Source organism: Ictalurus punctatus, chromosome 11 (genome assembly GCF_001660625.3).
Source record: "Ictalurus punctatus breed USDA103 chromosome 11, Coco_2.0, whole genome shotgun sequence".
Classification (NCBI taxonomy): domain Eukaryota; kingdom Metazoa; phylum Chordata; class Actinopteri; order Siluriformes; family Ictaluridae; genus Ictalurus; species Ictalurus punctatus.
The window spans coordinates 26,790,293-26,813,488 of NC_030426.2; the positions used below are offsets into that span (position 1 = coordinate 26,790,293).

At 40.2% G+C, this 23,196-nt stretch overlaps 1 protein-coding gene across 1 annotated transcript in view; it reads right to left on the minus strand.

Annotated features, from left to right (window-relative positions):
• Positions 1-286: 286 nt before the first annotated feature.
• Positions 287-23,196, minus strand: part of gabra5 (gamma-aminobutyric acid type A receptor subunit alpha5) — a 53,212-nt gene continuing 30,302 nt past the window's right edge. Inside the window, exons 7-10 of the mRNA XM_017479140.3 lie at positions 17,361-17,504; positions 11,816-11,968; positions 10,198-10,409; positions 287-6,288 (exon numbers count right to left, since the gene is read on the minus strand). Of these exons, the coding sequence (XP_017334629.1) occupies positions 5,986-6,288; positions 10,198-10,409; positions 11,816-11,968; positions 17,361-17,504 (812 nt within the window). The 3' untranslated portion in view covers positions 287-5,985. The remainder of the gene's footprint in view (positions 6,289-10,197; positions 10,410-11,815; positions 11,969-17,360; positions 17,505-23,196) is intronic.

Sequence of the window (23,196 nt, forward strand, 5' to 3'; positions counted from 1 at the left end):
ATATGAACACACTGCTAAGTGTTTTATTCCTCTCACACTATCGCAGTGTCTAAGAAGTGAGACAGTTCCTGCTCTCGCTTACGTTACGGCAGCTACAAACAGCCATTCATGTTGCCATTGTTCTCAGTGCAGGGAAGTTTACGTATTCTAATCACAAACGCAGTGCTGTGCATAAGTATACACTCCCTTGAACTTTGCAACATTGCATTTGTAGTGAACTGAAATAAATTGGACTTACTTGGAATTTAAAAAAAAAATAAAATTAAATAACACCAATCAGTCGACATATCAGCCATGAGTTTTATTGCTTCAGACATATTACATGACAAATGTACATCACTGAAATAATTATTAGTTTTTAAAAAGAAGAACAAAGGAAACAACACAACCCTGTGCGACGTAATGAACCGTCTTTATTTTCCCCGTGAGCCTGTCAGTCATTCTTCCTGCTCGTGGCAGCCGGTTCTCCGGTTCTCTTTCACTGGCATTCTAGTAATAATTTCATTAAACTCATTATGTAATGATTTCAGTACAATTGCGGAACCTTTTCACTTTAGCACTTTAGCACGGTGTGTGTGTGTGTGTGTGTGTGTGTGTGTGTGTGTGAGTGTGTGTGGGCCTGTGTTATTATAACAGACATATGATAAGAGGTTATAAACCGGAAAGAAGTTGTAGGGTATAAATCACATGTGCTTCAATCACTTTCTCCCTGGCATCTATCTATCTATCTATCTATCTATCTATCTATCTATCTGTCTGTCTATCTACCTATCTGTCTATCTATCTATCTCTCTATCTATCCATCTATCTGTCTATCTATCTATCTATCTATCTATCTACCTTTCTATCTATCTATCTATCTATCTATCTACCTTTCTATCTATCTATCTATCTATCTATCTATCTATCTATCTATCTATCTATCTATCTATCTATCTATTTACCTATAGGCACAAAATTAATAGAGGGGTTTTTCTTTTTTTTTGACAGGAAATCGGACATCATGATCTGATGTGTATAGAAGTATAGTCATGAGTGGACAAATCAGTATCCTGGAACAGATTTCATGCCCAGTTTATTTGTTGTTTTTACTCCTAGTTTCCCGAACTACAATTTAGACAAATAAAAGAAAAATAAACCCTACCTACTTCTTACCGATGTTCGCAAAAGAAACGTTTTCATTCCCAGCGTTTAAGATGTAATACGCTCCATGGTGATGTGCCGCACCTGAATCCCACGACCTTCTGCACTACACACACTGGCTTTTACTGGCTGGATTAATTAGCATGAACGCACGAGGGACGATCGACTCAAAATCTCAAAATTAGGAACACGCAAGTACGCTGACAAAACTGACCTTGGATCAAACAACAACGAACAAACAAAGAAAAAAAATCACGTTGTGACTGTTTTTTTTTTTCAGTTGAGCAAAACAAACTAAAAAAAAAATGTATTTTCGGGAGCCAAGCACTCAGACTCGGTGAGCCACACATTCACAGACATGCTACTTGTTGCATAAGCAATAACAGGAAAGCAGATCCATAACTATAGGCAAAGGGATTCAAGAGTGATTTGTGGTTTCTCGGAGCGGCCAGTCCGTTACGGGAGAACTGTTTTGAATATCAGGGTTCCTGATATTCCAGGGAATCCAGAGGTGCCTGGCTGTGAAATCTTTGGACACGTGGTTCAAACGTTATGATCATAAGAGTACTTCCACATTTGACCGGATGGTGGCGCTAAAGCGTTGGCTGCACTTGGCCAAAATTTGGTCCGAATGTTTTGTAATACCTCCCCAATCAGTGTGCCAAATTTCACAACTTTTTACCAGACGGTTCTATGGGCTGCCCTAGACACCCTCACCAGAAGAAGAAGAAGAGGAAGAAGAAGAAGAAGAAGAAGAGGAAGAAGAAGAAGAAGAGAAAAGGTAGAATAATAATAGTTAATAAGTTTTCATTTTTTCCAGTGTATGTGGAAACACTGATGATACCGAGTGAAATAAAATCGAATGTAAAACTCCACTGATTATTACACCGTCACCTCATGGTTAAACACACTGAGGAAACATAAAGACGACAGCCAGGGTCAAATATCATTTTAAGAGTGATGCAGGAACAGAACACCGCACCTCCTAGCCGAAATGTTTTGATGAAGGTACAAACACACTGTGCTACGTTATAAAGTTTGTTAGCTCACGATATGTTATTATATTGTGTTAGTTTCCACTTTTTAGCCTCGTCATTTAGATTTCCGCGCAAAACCTGGGACTAGGGCAGGATTCTGGAGCGATTTGGTGGGCTAGTTAATAATATTGTAGCGTTTCGCTACTAGTAGTAACCAGGCGGGTTCTTTCTCGTTCTGAGACTTTATTAAAGAACTACAGGGTTACTGTTTTGGCCGCAAGCCACGCCGTACATAACAGACAGAGAAATATAGCTCGCTGCTCTCGCTCTCGAACTCACTCTGAGCTCTCGCTTCCCACTCTGAAGTCTCTAGCCCCCTGATCCTGCTGAAATCCCGCCCCATAAAGTGAACAAGGGACTAGCACTTCTTATTAAATAAGCACTGTTGAACATCATCACATTAAGTCGTGTCTTCCCGCATTTGTAATGACATTACACTATGATTGGTCCACTCCTGCTCCTGCTAGTGGAGCTGCTGCTTCTTAAAGTGGATCTGTGACGGTATTTTATATCAGCGTGAGCTGTAGGTTGAGAGAATCACGTTTCACTCCAGCGGAAACAAGCAGACCACTGAGAGAAACTGTCTCACTCCATACTGAACACATCCTCAGAACCAAATCCAGAAGGCATTCGTACAGTGTGTCAGAGCTGCTGTGTGTTACACACAATTCATTGTGTATAACATTTTTTAGACCAAATTTCCACCCCTCTATCTATCTATCTATCTATCTATCACTAAGTGCAAAAGTTTGCATCCCCTTAGGACAAAATGAAGACGTTTTGAAGCCACGATACTCTGATCAAACATGAATGTCTTGCATGTTTTTTTTTTCCTCTTTACCTCTTTCTAATCACCTGTAAAGCTTTTGTATTCACTTGGTTCCTCAGATATTCGCTCATTTTAAATTCCCGTCTTGTTCCAGAATTTTTTGTATGTAAATAAAAAATAGACAAGAAAAATAGACTGTTTTCTATATTGGAGGGGGTACAAACTTTTGCTCCATAACTGACAATCACTATTTTTTGCCATTTTGCCATAATCACTTCTCTCTCTCTCTCTCTCTCTCTCTCTCTCTCTCTCTCTCTCTCTCTCTCTCTCTCTCTTTTAACTTACTTTCTTCTTTTTTCCCTTTAAAATCTCTGTCTCGTATCTGTCACATAGAATACACGCAATTATTCAATCTCTGCTCTTCTCTTATTCAGGCTCAGGGTCATCTCGGCTCGTATTTTGTTTACTCTTTTCATTCTTCCTTTCTAACTCTGACAGAAACTCATGTCGATTTGTTTCCATGGTAGCACGGAGGGTGAAAAAAAACAACAAACAAACAAAAAAAATCAAGCCTTTCTTTTAAAGAATGTCAACAAATTACAGCTTGTGAAAAGCTCTGTGCGTGCTGTGCTCCAGCAAGGCGGAATGTCTTAATGATCAATAAGTTTAGAAGCGATTCATATCACTACAATGTAAAAAGATTACGTCGAAGCAAAGCTACACACGAAGAGGGTAAGAGATGAGGGGATGGGGCGAGGGGAAAGAAATGCAGAAACGCTCGCGTACGCGTTTCTTTAGCTGCACGTTCGTTAGCGTAGCATCGTAGCACGACCTTTATTTCTCTCGGACGTTAAAGCGAAAGCACACACAGCCTATATACAAGTGATTTTGAAAGTCATAACTGCAACCCGACCTCCTTTACTCCACATACTGCGAGTATTAAAGAGCAAAAGTTATAAAAGCTGCCACTAGACGGCGCAATGCAAAGGTTCAGCCCGGTACTTCAAAATGGCTTCAAGCTATAACAAATAGACCCAAAAGTTGTTTTTAAAAAGCGATCTTTTTTTTTTCTTTTCTTCAGTGCACTCTCCGAAAGAAGGCAACACTTTTAGCATGGCTGTTGGTCTGCGCTGCCTCGGTACTCGCAGCTCCGAAATGCTCAAGCGATAACTCAAACACCAGAAGCTTCGAGCTCATTCATACAAAAGCGATATTTTTTTTTCAGTATAAGCGTTTCGATACCAATATAATAGAAAATTCTTTTTTTGCATAGCATTTGGCATTGCTGACTTTGTGATAATGTGCGTATACAGTGCCTTGCGTAAGTGTTCACCCTCCCACGAACGTTTTTCACACGTTGTATATATGTTGTAATATAAAAACCCCTAAATTCATCCTGGTGCAGTTAGTTACCATTAGAATTGGCATAATTATAGTAATTAAAGCGTCACGTGATCTCAGTATAAATACACCTGTTCCTCAGAGAACCCAAAGTCTTACAGAGAACACACCTAAACAAACAGCATCACCAAAACCAGAGCGCGATCAAAACAATTCCGGGAAAATATCAGTCATCCTGTGCAGCGACATTAAGTCAGTAATTTGTCAGAGAAGCAACCAAGAGGTCAAGGGTGACTCTGAAGTTTGCTGTAGAGATCCACAACCTGGACACTCCACAAAGTTGTGTTTTATGGCGGAGTGATCAGCTGCACGTTGGTGTAGACATCTTGCTGACTCGGTAAACGTGTAGAAAAGGTTCTCCGGTCCGAGGCGACAAGAATTGAACATTTTGGCTTTGACACAAAGTGCCTCGTTTGGCGGAAACCCAACAACCTGTGAACGTCATCCCTACCGTACTGTGAAGCATGGTGGTGGTAGTATCATGTTCTCATCAGGCCTTTCATCATCAGGGACTAGGAAACTGGTCAGGGCTGAGGACGTGGATGGATGGAGCCGAACGCCGGGCAATCCGAGAAGAAAACCTGTTGCCTACAAGAGACTTGAGACTGGGGGCGGAACTTCATGTCGTGACAGGACAATGACTCTGAGCGAACTGACAGAGCTGCACAAGAGAGGTTCCAAAAGCAAGAACCTGAATGTGTGCGATCGTCTCCGTCAGATCCCAGTCCTAAGTCTGATTGAGAATCTGTGGCTGTTTATGAAATACTTATGAAATCAACAAATGTATGCTTTTTTTGTGTAAATGTTGTTTGTGTAATTTAAATGAAAGTTTATGTGTTCCAGGTTGTAGGGGCAGTGGTGTCTTGGCGGTTAAGACTCTGGGTTACAGGTCAGGGGGGGTTCAAGCCCCAGCACTGCCAGACTCTAGGTTACTGATCAGAAGGTTGGGGTTTCAAGCCCCAGCACTGTTGCGCCCTTGAACAAGGCCCTTAACCCTCTCTGCTCCAGGGGGCGCTATATCATGGCTGACCCTGCGCTCTGAATCCCAACTTCCTAACATGCTGGGGTATGCGAAGAAAAGAATCTCACTGTTCTGTAATATACATGTCATCAATAAAGCCTCAATATCATTAAAACAGTTGATTGGGGATGGGGGGGGCATGGGGCGAATACTTATGCAAGGCACTGTAACAGACAAAGAAACTCATAGAGATGCCAAATGCATATTTTTCTTCATATCTTGTCCTATTTGAAAGTCATAAACTGATCGGTCGTGATTGAAACCCTTGTTGGTGTCGAACACGTTATGATTTCGTAAGGGAAATGCAACAATCTTCTCTGAAATCCTAATAGAAGAGTAATATACAGTAGAAAGTCAAGGCAGACATGGCAATAAGACGGTGTTCCTGCAGAGCTTCGAACTGATCATGCAATCTCTGAGAACGAAAATAAAAATGTAAATAAATACAACAGAGGGGAGTGCAGGAGAGATGGGATAATAATCTGATCTTTATAATGTGATGGTGGACGCTGGGTGGTGGTTTTTTTGTTCCAGTTTATTAAGAACGGCGAGAAAAAAAGGGATTGAAAAATAAAATAAAAAGAAGGAAGGAAGGGGACGAATGAGAGAACTTTCTATGTGGGCGAAACCGCTCCTTTAATCACCGGTTCCCTGTTGAGGTACGTGGCCCAGTAGACGAGGTTGAAGGTACCGAAGAGGACGGGGAACACTATCCGGGACATCTTGTCGATCTTGCTGACGCTGTTGTAGGTTTTCTTGGGGTCTGGCGTGGACTTGCTCTCGGCGCTCTTCATCTGCACGGTGGTGCTGTTGGAGATGGTGGCGATGGCCGAGTCTTTGGTGATGTTGGCTGTGAAGTTCATGCCGGTGGAGCACGTGTTGTTGGGCTTCTTGGACAGCGCCAGCGGGTCTTTTTTCTGCAAAAGAAAGCGACATTTTGTTTTGTTAGAGCTCAGATCTCGTGACCTATAAACACGAAGCGTGAGATAGACGGTGCGACGGCAGCGGCGTGATCGGAGATGATGAAGCGGTTTGAAGGTCGTGGCCTGCCTTGGTAACAGACCTCCAGCTCTGACTGACACGCAACATCCATGACTCAGTGACACCATGGTGAGAGAAGAAGAAGTCCGGATTCCGATTGGTCGTTTCAGGGACTTGTACGGCAGACACTCCACTTTTTTTAAACGGATGAAAAAACATGTACAGTTTTCCGTAAAGAATTATGCTTCGGGAAGGAGTCTCCAGTGTCAGAGGCGAAGCTGGAACTTTGAGTTTTCCGACATCTTCGGGACAGAGGAGATTACACTTCTTTACGGTTGCTCGGTAACATGAAAAGCTGCTTTTCTTAACTCTGAGAGAGAGAACCAAACGGAGGATGGTGAAGGAACAATGGTTTATAGCTGCTATAGATGAATAAAAGACTCCAGACTCTTGAGGGAACCTGGCTTCTTCTAGGAGACCCTGCAGTCATTCCCGTTCCGTGACAAGCGGCTGGTCATGTTACCGAGAGGCCGCAGAAAAGCGTAAACCCGTCTGACTTGAAGACGGAAAACAAAGCACTGACACTTTACATCTTCATCACTACGATGACACGCTTTCGAATCCTTTTAATCAGTGGAGCGTCCGCCGTATACGTCCCTGTGAACGAACTGTTACTATAGAAACAATGACGTATTAGGACTTGTTCTAGAAACTGATCAACACCTTCTGACCAATCAGAATCCAGAATCGCAAATGGTGTGTTGTGTCCGGCTGAAGCTCCGTGAGATGATTAGTGGCCAGAGCTCTCGAGGGTCAGAGGTCAGGGTGCTGAGTGAGTTCAGTGAGTGAAAAGCGATGGACACTGAGCTGCAGAAGGGAATCGATCGTCCTCCTGCTTTAACTCCTCGTCGTCACGCCGCTTCATCGTGTCCTTCTTCGTCTCCCTCTTGTCGCCTGGATCTGCGTCCGCTGCACCGGGTCTTTCTCCTCCGGCGCAAAACAAACACGCAAACAAGCAAACAGAACACAGGCTAATGGGGAAAAATGTCCGGCGGCGCGTGGAACGGCTCGAGATCTGTCTACAAACAAGGCAGGCGTGACCTTCAGAAGATCTGCCGCTCCTACGCAAACATCGACGCTGCACGACCATCGCATTACATCGCGGCAAAGACAAAATACCACTTCCTGTGTATAAGGAGATACACCGAGCACGGCGTTTATAGAGTGGTGTAAATTTAGATCACATTTAGATCTGAATCAATGTTATATAGCATCTTCAGTGCAATTCAATTTACCCAGTTAGCTCAAGTTATTGAAATATATAAGGAGCACACCTCTGTATGTCGCGCTGTTTCAGGAAAACAATCAACGACGGGGCGGTGTGATGAAGCCGAGTTAGCATCTCTACCGCGCAGGGGATTATTTTCCTCTAACAGCGCGTCCTGAAGCGTTTTATTCCTCTTATACAGCAGGATCTCTCCACTGATTAGAATCGTTCCTTTATTAAAGAGCGACACGTTGTACTTTTTGTCCGTTTATAGTCGCACTTAATGTGAAAGGTCTCATTTACGAGCGTTTCTTTCGTTTATTATTTTTATTCTGTAAAATGAAAGAAATGTAAAGAAATATGTATTGTTAGTTGTCTCTAGTTTGGGTTAGATTGGTTTTATTGTATTTTTTATGTTAAATGACCATTACTGCCTATAGGGCATCACACACATTTTAAGCTCTATGTGGTTCTTCTAAACCACCTCATAGCCAAGCTATACATATATATATATATATATATATATATATATATATATATATATATATATATATATATATATATATATATATATATATATACCTAAAGTGGGCTCATGCTGCACGGATGTGATGTAGTTGTAGCATTTTCTTCTTTGTTAAATGAACAGAATTATTGAAATGGTATATAAATAAAGCTATAAAGCTCTACCTCCACATGCGAACGCACCACCGCTCGGTTTATTTGTTTGTTTTATTTTTTTTAAAAAAAGGGTTTCTAATGTACGAAGTGAGAAAAGAAAGAAGGTGAAGTAAAAGGCTGCTTTAAACCGCACTGAAGTGATTTCATCTCTAAGCTGGTGTAATTGGTATAATGGTGCTAAATGATATAAATAGAGGGAGGACGGAGTAGTGTAATTTAGTCATGTGATTTGTCTGGAGGCTCGGAGGTGATGGATGAAATTGGTGGCCTGAAGTCTTTTTCACAGCTGATATCCCTCCACAGCTCCAATTACAGCCTCCTAATTGCTGGGTGTGCGAGCGATGATGGATGTCAGGGACATGAAGAAAAACAAAACCTGTTTCAGGAGGAACACGGCGGAATCTTTTCTGGTTTCTTTTTCTTCCCCCCCTGGTAATTGAGGTGAAGAGTGCGTTAATAAGCAAGTTAAAGATATGAGGTATGAATCCGGCTCCGTTTGAACGTAACACAAGAGGGGCGTCGTCCAACTAAAATAAAAAATAAAAAGACAGAAATGATCTGTTTTTGTAAAATTGACATCGTCCTTGTTTCTTTTCTTTGAAGCGGTCCGAAAGATTTAGTTCTGCAATTCAATTGGCAACATGTCTCAAATCAGTGTTTTAAAAAAAATATATATATATATATATATATATATATATATATATATATATATATATATATATATATATATATATATAAACATCCAGAAGATGAATATACAGAACTAAGCTTGGGCAATAGAAAGATTGTAAACAAACAAACAAACAAATAAATCATTAATCATTAAGTCATTCCATACATCAATCTGACAGCAGCAACATTTCCACTTCTCTACAATAGGTGGCGATGATGTGTTCCTTTAACTACACTAATGAGCATTATTTATTTATTTGTTTGTTTGTTTATTCATTTATTTATTTAATTTAAACACTTGTTTAGTTATATAGTTCTCTGTTTCTTTTTGTCCATTTTCATTTCAACACAGTGCACCTGTTTCTTATGAAACTGTTCTTTTGTGAAAGTTTCTATTTATTTGTTTGTTTGCTTGCTTATTTTATTTTATTTAGTTGTTTAGTTAATTAGTTTGTCTGTTTGAACATTTTGTAGCTCATTTAAATATATATTTTTAAGTAATCGTGCAGCAATGGGCATTATTTATTTCTTTGGGTCACTATATAGTTATGTAGTTATTTGTTTGTTTGTTTGTTTGTTTGTTTGTTTGTTTATTTTTATTTTTATTTCAGTGCAGTGGACCTGTATTCTGACAGTTTATATATATATATATATATATATATATATATATATATATATATATATATATATATAATGGCCCACTGATCAATATGTGCTATTTATTTGTTTCTTTCTTTGTTTCTTTCTTTCTTTTTTACAGTGAATCTGTTTCTTATGGAATTACTTTTTGGCTCTGTTTGTTTGTTTGTTTGTTTGTTTGTTTGTATTATTATATCAGAATTTTTTTTAACCCATCTGTAGCTCTTTTAAATATATATTTGACAAGTAGATGCCAATCAATCAGGATACTTTTTTAATGGACCAGGAATGTTAGATTTTTTTCCATTTATAAACTACTAGCCCATTTAAACTGTATATCTCTCATAACTTTTTTTAAAGGGTCTAAAAGAAAAGTGCTTATGATAATGAATAATGGTCTGGATGCTGTTGAGAAACTGGACTCAGGTCACTTCAGTAATATAAAAAACAAAAATCCACAGCCACATAATGACGCTGCTGTGCAGCAGTAACTGGATCATGTGACGTTCTTTAGTCCTGCTGCACTCGAGTCATGAACTCTGAAAGATTTCCCGGTTTAGGTTGATAGCAGTAATTCAGTGCTCACTTTGGGCTGTTGAGCTTCCATGGCTTTCTTGCCGTCCCAGGCCCAGCTGCGTTTGGTGAAGTAGTTGACAGTAGCGAACTCGATGAGGGCGGAGAAGACGAAGGCGTAGCACACGGCGATGAACCAGTCCATGGCTGTAGCGTAGGCCACTTTGGGCAGAGAGTTTCGGGCACTGATGCTCAGTGTGGTCATGGTTAACACTGTGGTCACGCCTGAGGGGAATAATGAAAAAGGATTAAAGGGGCGGTAGGTGGATACATTTAGAAAGTAATTTTAGACTCGTAATAATCATATATTCTGATAAACACGTTACACTGATATATATATATATATATATATATATATATATATATATATATATATATATATATATATATATATATATAATTATTATTATTATTATATGTTTTTCAATGCACAGTGTAATGGAGCTGGCCATTTTTTTTTTTTAGGTGCTTGTTTTATGTGTTTCTGGCCTCAAATATGCTCCGCCCCAACTGACAATGCTGAGCAATGCTGCTCAGTCCTGCCCCTCGCCCCTCGCAAAAAAATTATATACTTCAAACTACACTATTTAATATCACATTTACAAGCATAAAGCTAGCTGGTTTGCTAGCATACTTGGGTAGTTGTACAATTAATAGTTAGCATAACATCAGCTACTGTACCTGGCTAGCAGATATGGCCAATAATTGTAATTACACACTATAATAGCAAGCTTACAAACTATAGTTTGACCGCGGTCTAGTAAACCTGGCTAGTCGTTTACTCCGTAGTCATGTTTTGCTAGCTTATAATTAGATCATTTCTAGCGTAATATTAGAAAACTGTTAGCAGGATTTAGCTTCTGGCTACTGAGCAAAGATAAGAGATGTTATTACACAATAAGAAATTGGTTATTGGGTATTGGTTTTACACAATTAATAGCGTGGCTAATTAGCAAATATATCGAATTATTTTAATGACAGATTATAATAATTAGCTTGCTAGTGAGCTTGATGTTTTAGCTAATGTTAGCTGGCTAACATGTCAGATCATTAAGTAGTTACTAGGCATTACATTTACGGCATTCGGCAGACGCTAGGCTAGACGCTAGGCTAACCCTAACCCTTATCCACTTACATCTACACAACTGAGCAATTGCGAGTTAAGGGCCTTGCTCAAGGGCCCAACAGTAGTAGCTTGGCTGGGGCTGGAACTCTGAAAGAACTACGAGATTCACTTTGTAGTGTATTTTTTTTAGGTTTGACAGGTTTCGAAAGTAACGTGAAAGTAAAGTAATTAGTAATCTGATGACTTTTTACATTCTGGTCAAGTTAGCTGGTCAAATTTCATTTAAGCCCCTCCCCTTTAAACCGAGGAAATAAATCGGGCTTGTTACAGCACTGCTCAGGAGAAGTAGAGCTAATTCCAAAACGTTTCGTCTCGAGCTCATCAGCTCTTCATTCCATCCGTCCGCGCAAGTCAATTCTGCTTTCCATTTTGATGAGCGTTATCGACCTGTTCGACTTTAAACGAATTAAGGGCCGAGGACAGCGCCGGCAGAATTCCCAAAGGAAACTGTGGAAAAGCAGCTTTACTGGGAGTGCAAAGAGGGTCAAGAAGTGTTGTCACTGACCAAACACCGTCCTCGCAGGGACAGACTCCCGGTTCAGCCAGAAGGAGACCTGGGACAGAATGACGGTCATGAAGCACGGCATGTAGGTCTGGATGACGAAGTATCCGATCTTTCTCTTCAGGTAGAAGTGAGCCATCATCACTGTGTAGAGGCCTGAGTAAGGGGGGGGGGGGGGGTAGAAAGATAAGCGAGGGAGCAGAGAACAGATGAGTGATAGATAAAGGGAGGGACAGAGTGTGTGATTAAATTCTGGAGGATAAGTGCAAGCTACCAGAGAGAGATTTCCAGAAATGTTGTGCAAATGTGGTAACACTTCATTGAGAGTAGTGTTCATAAGGCTACACAACACCTACATAAGCCCTTTATGAACGCTGAAGCCACAAAAGCCTACATAAACATTTACAAAGGGAAATTCCATCAGGCGGCGGCTGACATGAAGACAGCATTCATTATTTAATACTGATGTCAGTCGTCCTGAAGGGATTACGTCGGTGTTATGCAGCCCTATGAACACCATGAGCTCTCGGATCGACAATGCATTAACACTTACATAAAACATAGTACTCAAAGGATTACATAACAAATACATACAAGCCCTTTATGTCCATTGACATAAACTTACATAATGCAACATTTATAAAGGATTATTCCACCAGTAACTGAAATAAAGACAACACTTGTCAATTTTGATGCCAGTTGTTATAAAGGGCTTATGTAGGTGTTATGTAACCCTCTGAAAGTCACTTTTATATTCACAAACGTGTTAGAGAATGTGGCAAAACGTGTTAAATGGTAGTGTTCATAGGGCTACGTAACACATACCTTAACATAAACAGACCTAAAGAAAGCGTGAAGCATTTTTACGTGATAAAACAACAGACACAAGATTGTATTATGACACGATAACTGACTTTGACTCTTAGCGCACTTCTGGTATACAGAATATATAGTTATAGTTATAAGTTATATAGTATATAGTTACACACTGACCATAGGACTCACCAAACATCAGGAAATAGAAGACTCATGTTAATTAAGAACCAGATTCAGGTGTCATGACATGGACATAGGCATTCATAAAAATGTTATGAACAGATCTCGTCTTATTGAAGAGCCAGAGAAAATATCCCTAGCACTGCCGTTATGGTGCCAGTACATTGCCAAAGCTAGTCATAAAAAAACTTATAAGCAGACGTGAGAGTTCACTTTATTTACGAGCCAGAGAAAACAGCGCCTGGATATCGTCATAAGCATTCATAAGTAATTTATGAGCAGAAATAAGAGAGACACTGTGCTTAAAAGCCAGAGACATTAAACATAATAATATTAGGGTCATGACATAATTCCATATGGTAGGTAGTTGTAAAAAATAATAATAATAATAATAATAATAATAATAATAATAATAATAATTAAAAATCTTATAAGTAGGATAGTAGTGTCAAGACATTGTCATAGATATTCATGAACATGTTATAAGTAGGCGTCAGCTGACATAAGACTGCTTTAATTAATAAGTAACATACGACTGTCAGGTTAAAATGTATTTAAAAAGATGCAGCTTGTCATATCTTCATCTTCATCATCTTCACCATATCGATAACTTATTCCACGTCGCTAAATAACGTCTTTCTTTAATCTCTTTATGTGGAGCGTACATCCCGTACACGTCCCTGCGAACGAGCTGTTGCTATGGAAACGATAACGTATCAGAACAATCGCATTAATATAAGAGTTGGGAGACTCGTTGTCATTCTGTAATGTTGTAATCCAACACACACAGTACAGACGCAGGAAATGGAGATTAGGCTAGAACCTCGGAGTATTCCTTTAAATACGTGAAGATCCAAATCCGATGAATCGCGTTACTACGTAACGACCACGTACGTCAGGCACACTCATGCCGGGATATCGGGAGGTACAATATTAATGGGAAATTTGGGAAAATAAATAAATAAATAAGTGTTACGTATATCCTGTTAAACAAGCAAAGAATTCATTTGGAGGTTTATAAAAAAAAAATAAAAAAAAAATTGTAAAAATCCTTTCAAGCCACGGCGACTGATAACCCGAAAGAAAATCCACTGATGACTGCTGCTTTCTCCTGGCAAAATCGGATTTTTGCGTCGCACTAATCCCTTGTCGTAATCCGCATCCTGCAGCTCTCAAACTCACTCGCTTTATCCCGGTCACTCGCGCTGGGCCAGCCACGTATGGCACGTCGAGACAGAGGGAAAAAAATCAGAAAACGTTAAACTCCTAAGCAACTAGATCAGATAACGGAGGGAAAAAAAATTACTGCTGTTAAAGTAAAATCTCCAGGATCTCCAGGATCTCACCAAGACTCATTATGTACCCAGGACTGACATCATCCTCCATGAAAGGAGGTCAGCACGTCCAGATCACCCCCCTCTAGACTTACCCCATGCTCCTATGAGCTGGAGAAAACCCATCCTGGGATTCAGGAAGGTTTTCTTGGATGTTCACGATCAGGTGGAACCCTTCTGAGAGGAGGCAAACATGCCACAGTGGTGGATCTTCCTGCTCAGCTTCTGGAGTGTTTACGGAGAACTTCCTTTCATCGCAGAGAACAATGCTGCCATGTTGGTCAACTGGTGAGTTGTTTATATATATATATATATATATATATATATATATATATATATATATATATATATTTCCTAACCAGAAATATACTTTAGTGTGAAAATGGCATGGCTTGGTCTATGGAACATAAGATAAAAGGTGACAGGTTATCAGTACGTCTTCATACAGAACTAAGCGTGATGGAACGCTGACATTTTGACTGCGAACACTCTTGTTATCTATCTTTTCTGTGGCATTCTCAGTGCTTGGTGGATCTATTTTTGACTTTGTAAAGAGGGTTTACACCAGATTAGCACCACTAATAGCCTGGTAATCTTTCTCCTTCAAGTTAGCTAAAAAGAAAGTGCTCCTGAGAGCCAAGTGAGGATATGCTCTCCTGAAGGTTCATCTTGTACCTTGCTAAGGATTTGAAGAACTTTGGTGGTGAGCAGAAAGTGGAAGTATATTGAATTTAAAAAAGGTCCTTTAGTTTGCTCTTCTATGAAAATCCTTGAAGATGTAGAACCTGAGTATATGCTCGGAAGCACTCTTAGCGTCCTAATAGGGGTCCATATGGAACCCTTTACTTGCTCCTGACGGCTGAGTCCTCCTGATGTTGTATCTTGTACTTACCCAAGGATTCACGTAATTTTGAACAATTGGTACTCACAATTACTAACAATTGGAAAATAAAAGTATACAAAAGGCCCATTGGTTCCAAATTATAGCCCTTTAGGAAGCTAAAAGCCTGTTATAATCCAAAGAACCTATAGGAAGTTCCATGTGCAACCAAGTATGTACTCTTACTCATTTATCAAAGGGTTCGTCTTGGTGCGAAGCTGGAAGCATACTCATAGCAGAAGAATACACTCTTACCTCTTCTTCCAAGGCCCCGTTTAGGAAGCTAAAAGCCATTTATGCTCCAAAGAACCCTTGAGAAACCATTGTGAGGTTAAAGTCTGTGAAGTCTTCAGTTCCTGAAATATTTCCACATGAAATCTTCAAGGCGCTCTTGAGGGCCAAGTGAGGACAAAATGGTTCTTTGGTTGGTCCCCTTGGAAGGTGCATGTGGATGAGTATAGAGGACATGGCCTCCTGATGTTTCATCATCATCCTCACCAAGGATTTTAATAGCTTTGCATAGTTGGTGATGAGCAGAATACTCATTGGTTTGTCCTTCTGGGGGAACCTTAAAGTTTCTACATAGAACCAAAATATACACTCGTATGATGATTACAGGGCTCTATGCTTTCTAAAGGTGTTTCACATGGAGCCTTAAGATGCTCCTGTGGGCCAAGTGAGGACATGGTCTCCTGATGGTTTATCAAGCACATTCCCAAGTTTTGGGAAACTTACAAAGCACTTTGAGAAAGTAGAAGTATCCCCGTAGAAGTTTTTTTTTTTTTTTTTTTTTTTAGTTTATCCTTCTGGAAGAACCCTTGAGGTTTCCATGTAGACCCCAAATATACACCCATTCATGTTTTTCAGAGAGTTTGTCAGGGGTTCTTTGCATGATCATGTGCTCTTCCTAAAGGGGTTCCACGTTTAATTATGGAATCCTTGGAGGAATGCAAATGCAGGAGTGTACACCTGGGCTTCGTGTGGACACTTCAAGGTTTTTCCTACAGGTATAGATCATAAAAAGTACTTTTTGATCTAAGCCTCCTAGGAAAAACCTTGAAGTATTCACGTGAAACCCGAGTATACACTCGTTTGCATTTCTCCAAGGATTCCATAATGGTTCTTTGGATAATTCAGGGTATTAGCTGCTATAGATGTTCCACATTGAAACATCAAGATTTGCTCTTCGGGGAGGAAAAAGACATGAAGGTTTCATATGTGGCATTGGTTCCCTGAGGTTTCTTTGCATAATTATGGTCTCTTAGCTTCCTAAAGAAGTTCCACATGGAACATTCATGTCCTCCTGATGTTTCACCTTGTATCTATCCAAGGAATTCAAGTAACTGGAAGTAGGAAGTAGAAATTGGGGCCCAAAAAAAGTTTCTTTCATTCCTCCTTCTGGAAGAAGAACCCTTAAAGATCCCTACTGATTCAAAGAACCCTTGAGGAAATCTTTTTTTTGTAAGAGCGTGTGCTCGGAGTATAAAGATTCTAAGAGCCTAAGAACTCTAAGGTCAGGCGGATCCCTGGTGGTCCATATAATATCTCCGGATTCTCTATTTATGCTCACTACATGAGGTAGAACGTAATGGCGTGTTGTACTTAATTAAAGGTTCCATTTAGTACCTTCTATGAAAAGTAATATATTAATTCCTGTATATTACATGGTAGAGAAGCGAGGAAGCGGCCTTTATGTGAACTCTTTAATAACCGACGTGTTAAAGAGAGTTATGAGAGTCATGATAGGAGTGTATTACTGCTCCTCTTTACATAACTGAATTAAAGCAGATGGCATTGGAGCTCTCGCTAGACCCCGCCCACAGGTCTCCTCTTTCCCACACGTCTCAGACGGCTCTAGCCAATCACTGCCTGCTGACATCACTTGGAATAACCACGATGGATGAGATGGAAGCACAGGGATTAACCCTCCAGCCCTGGCAGGTCAGGACAGGGATAAGTGCCTCCTCTTCCTCCTCCTCCTCCTCCTCCTCTGTCGCTTTCCCTTCCTCTGTCCATCCTCTTCTCTCTCATACGTATTCATTTGATCATTTTACGTAAACCAGCATAGACGATTTCAGTGTTGTTGTTTTTTTACGATTATTACTTGTCACCCTGCCCGAGATCTCAATAAAATCTCGGCTAAGTCCTATAGCAGACTGTAAGACAGTCCATTAGCATGCGTGGTAGGCTGCAGGTTGTAGGCTGCTTTCAGATAACGTGTATGCAGCGGATTATGTGCATCATAGCACTAGCGATTCTTGAGATGAAGGCCAGATGATGACGTGAGGGCAGAACTGTGGATAGTGGATGGTTTTTTGTGTTTTTTTTTTTTTTTTACCTCTGCTGGTGTTGATGTCCTCAGTGCCGGCTGTCTGGCCAATCAGATGGTACTGGTTGAGTCGTGAGCCGTCCTCCGCCACCACCACAGACTTGGTTGGACCTTGGGTCCACTTGTACACCACCTCTGAGATCGGGTAGGCATCTGAAAGAGATGCACGCGTTTAGCATTAACAGCACCCAATGATGTCAAAATGCACACTGAGGACACACAGTGATCACAGAGCTAGCTACATACCACCTACATAAGCCTTCATAAATGTTCATGCAGGTCTGTGTAGCTCTGTGAATACAATCTGAAAGATCATGTAAGCGTCTGAAAGATTCGCATTAGAAGCACACGTCAAAATGCACACGTGAAGTAGCATCGTGGTTACGCTTTCCTTAAGGCTAGTGTTCATAGAGCTACATAACACCTGTGCAAGCCTTTCTGCATGTTTATGTGTGTTTATGTAGCTCAACAATAATGATGATTGTGTAACTGAAGTGCACTAAGCTATAACGTCTCTTGTCATGATGTTCTGAAGTGTCACGTGTCAGTGATTTTTTTACGTTTATGTCAGCTGTCATAAAGGGCTTATGTAGGCGTTATGTAGCTCTATGAACACCTCCTTTAAGTAAAATCATGCATTTCTCTCCAGTGATAATGTAGGCATCTATGTAAGACACACAGCGTGATTAAACATCTGGATTACAGCCGCAAATTGCATCCCAGCTGATTTGCATCAAGAATCCCAGTTTCGTATTAATTCAAGGAAACGACGGTACATCTGTCAGCACCGCGGAGATATTCCGCTTCTTCACTCGCAGCGTGTGTGTCGTCCAGCTATGCCAAGTCAAGCATTAGTGCTAATAAATTTAATCAGTGTCTGGGGTGCAGAATGAGATCGGGGTTTGCACCGAAACAAACGAGCTGCTTGAAGGTTCTAATTAACAAAATACAATTCGCAGGGTACGTCTCATTACAGCTGAACCTGCTCCACTTAGCAGGCAAGCAGGTTGGTTTACAAATAATCGATTACTTTCATTTTTACTAAATCATTTGTTCTAATGAGGAACTTCATGAAGAATCCCGGCAATGTTCCCGATGTGAGTGCTTTAATACGAAGGGATAGAGAGAGTGCACGCAGTACACGTGCGCATGGTGGTGGCCTCCGTGACGTGATCGATTCGGCTCGTCTATCCGCCTTTATCTCTCGGCTCCTGACTCGCTCCGTCATTTCATCCAATCTCGGAGAGATCCATTAATCCTGCCACTCGCACGGCCGATGCCTCTAGCACAATGAGGATGGACTCCGCCATTCAGACGCTGGGATTATTGCAGCTCCACACACTCATATACACACTTATACACACACACACACTTATACACACACACGCACACACTCATATACACACTTATACACACACACGCACACACTCATATACACACTTATACACACACACACACTTATACACACACACGCACACACTCATATACACACTTATACACACACACACTTATACACACACACGCACACACTCATATACACACTTATACACACACACGCACACACTCATATACACACTTATACACACACACGCACACACTCATATACACTCACATACACACTTATACACTCACATACACACTTATACACACACACGCACACACTCATATACACTCACATACACACTTATACACACACACGCACACACTCATATACACACACATACACACTTATACACACTCATATACGCACTTATACACACACGCACACACTCATATACACACTTATACACACACACGCACACACTCATATACACTCACATACACACTTATACACACACACACATACACTCATATACACTCACATACACACTTATACACACACACACGCACACACTCACATACACACTTATACACACACACGCACACACTCATATACACACTTATACACACACGCACACACTCATATACACTCACATACACACTTATACACTCACATACACACTTATACACACACACGCACACACTCATATACACTCACATACACACTTATACACTCACATACACACTTATACACACACACGCACACACTCATATACACTCACATACACACTTATACACACACACGCACACACTCATATACACACTTATACACACACACGCACACACTCATATACACACTTATACACACACACGCACACACTCATATACACTCACATACACACTTATACACACACATGCACACACTCATATACACACTTATACACACTCACATACACACTTATACACACACACGCACACACTCATATACACTCACATACACACTTATATACACTCACATACACACTTATACACACACATGCACACACTCATATACACTCACATACACACTTATACACTCACATACACACTTATACACACACACGCACACACTCATATACACTCACATACACACTTATACACACTCACATACACACTTATACACACACGCACACACTCATATACACTCACATACACACTTATACACTCACATACACACTTATACACACACACGCACACACTCATATACACTCACATACACACTTATACACACACACGCACACACTCACACACTCATATACACTCACACACTTATACACACACACGCACACACTCATATACACTCACATACACACTTATACACTCACATACACACTTATACACACACACGCACACACTCATATACACTCACATACACACTTATACACATTCACATACACACTTATACACACACACGCACACACTCATATACACTCACATACACACTTATACACACACACGCACACACTCATATACACTCTTATACACACACACGCACACACTCATATACACTCACATACACACTCACATACACACTTATACACACTCACATACACACTCATATACACTCACATACACACTTATACACACTCACATACACACTTATACACACACACGCACACACTCATATACACTCACATACACACTTATATACACTCACATACACACTTATACACACACGCACACACTCATATACACTCACATACACACCTATATACACTCACATACACACTTATACACACACACGCACACACTCACACACTCATATACACTCACACACTTATACACACACACGCACACACTCATATACACTCACATACACACTTATATACACACACTCATATACACTCGAACACACTCACATACACACTCATATACATATTTATATACACACACACACACACTCACATACACACTCATACACCCACACACACACCCACACACACAGAGACTCACATACACTCATACACACACACACTCACACATACACTCACATACACTCATATACACACACATTCATACACACACACACACATACACTCATATTCACACACACATACACACTCATACACTCACACATACACACACACACTCATATACACTCATATACACTCATATACACTCATATACACACACACACACATACACTCATACACACACACCCTCATACACACTCATATACACTCACACAAACACACACACACAGACACACATACACTCATATTCACACACACATACACACTCATGCACTCACACATACACACACACACACACTCAGACACACTCATATACACTCAGACACACTCATATACACTCAGACACACTCATATACACTCACATACACACTCATATACACACTTATATATATACACACACACACACACACACACTCATATACACACATACATACTCATATACACACTTATATATACACACACACACACACATACACACTCATATACACTCAGACACACTCATATACACTCACATACACACTTATATAGACTCATGCACACACACATATACACTCAAACACACACACATACACTCACATACACACTTAAACACACACATAGACACACACACACACACAATCATATACATTTACACACACTCATGCACTCACATACACACTCATATACATACATACACTCACATACACACTTAAATAAACACACACAGACACACACACACACACACACACACACACACACACACACACACACATACACTCACATACACACTTATATATACACACACACACAGACTCACATACACTCATACACACACACACACTTATATACACACACGTACACACACATACACTCATACACTCACATACACTCATACACACACACACACACACACACACACACACTCATATACACTCACACACACTCATACACACACACTCATATACACTCACACACACACTCATATACATACATACATACACACACACACACACACACTCATATACACTCACACACACTCATACACACACACTCATATACACTCACACACACACTCATACACACACACACACACATATACTCATACACACTCATGTGCACTCATATACACACACACACACACACACACACACACACACACATTTACCTTTATTTACATGGACATTTATTTATTTAGCAGACACTTTTATCCAAAGCAACTTACAAATGATAAAATACAAGCAAACTCTCACATACACGTTTTTAACAAATCCATTCACGTGGAGTGAAAAACAACGCATTAATATAAGCTGTGCGCCTGTCAGACATCAGTTATCACCACCTTCTGACCAACACCTGCTGTAATCAACACCTTCTGACCAACACCCCACCAACACCCCACCAACACCTGCTGTAATCAACACCTTCTGACCAACACCCCACCAACACCCCACCAACACCTCACCAACACCTCACCAACACCTGCTGTAATCAACACCTTCTGACCAATCAGAAGACTGAGTTACACCTGAGTCAGGTCCTCACCTTGTGACTCCTTGCCTTACTCATTCCTGTGTTAGAAATAATAAATAATCCAGAAGATCAAACATGACCTTTTTCAAATTCAGTTGAGCACATAAAGTAGAGATCATCATTTTTTTGATTATTATTCGTTATTATTATTTGATTACAGGTAAATATAATTTTTTTGAAAGCTAAGCACACTAAATTATCCAATAACCCATTCATTAACCCTTTGAGAACCCTTTTAGAAAACAAACTACAAATTATTGCTCATTGTTTTGTTGAAAGTTTAACTTTTGCTACTTGGTTTGTCGACGGTTTGATGGGTAATTATGGGTTCTCAGCTTACTAAACGGGTTCTACTCCGACCAGTGTCTGATAAGGAAAACACTCTGGTGTAGAATTCCTCAGAGAACCTTTAAGGGTTCCTCCTAAAGGGACAAATGAAGAATTTTTAAGAGTGTTGTACTCTCTGCAATGAAAGTAGAACCAAGTAGATCCCTTTTTGGAAGTTAATAGCCCTTAATTATCCTGTGACTCCTTAAAGAACCCACAGAGACCCAGTGTGTGTGTGTGTGTGTGTGTGTGTGTGTGTAAACTCTGTTGTAGAGCTCCTTGTTTATTCCCCATTAAGGAAACCCTTAAAGGTTCTATATTGGTCCTTATAACAAAGTGTTCCTGGTAGAACCTTTTTTTTTTTTTTTGAAAGCTAACAAGAACCCTACTGTAATATAAATACCAAATTATTGCACATTGTTTTGTTCTTAATACCTAGAACCTGTCAGAACTTGTAAAAATGGGTTCTTTAATGGATTTATAGGTAATTAAGGGTTCTTGGCCTCCTAAAAGGGTTCTACTTGGAACCATTTCCTATAGGGAAACTCTGGTGTAGAGCTTCTTGCATTTTCCTCATTAAGGGATCCCTTAAAGGTTCTATGTAGGTCCCTAAAACAAAGTGTTTCCTTGTCAGAAAATGTAGAATTTAGAATGCTTTGTTGGACGCTAAGAACCCT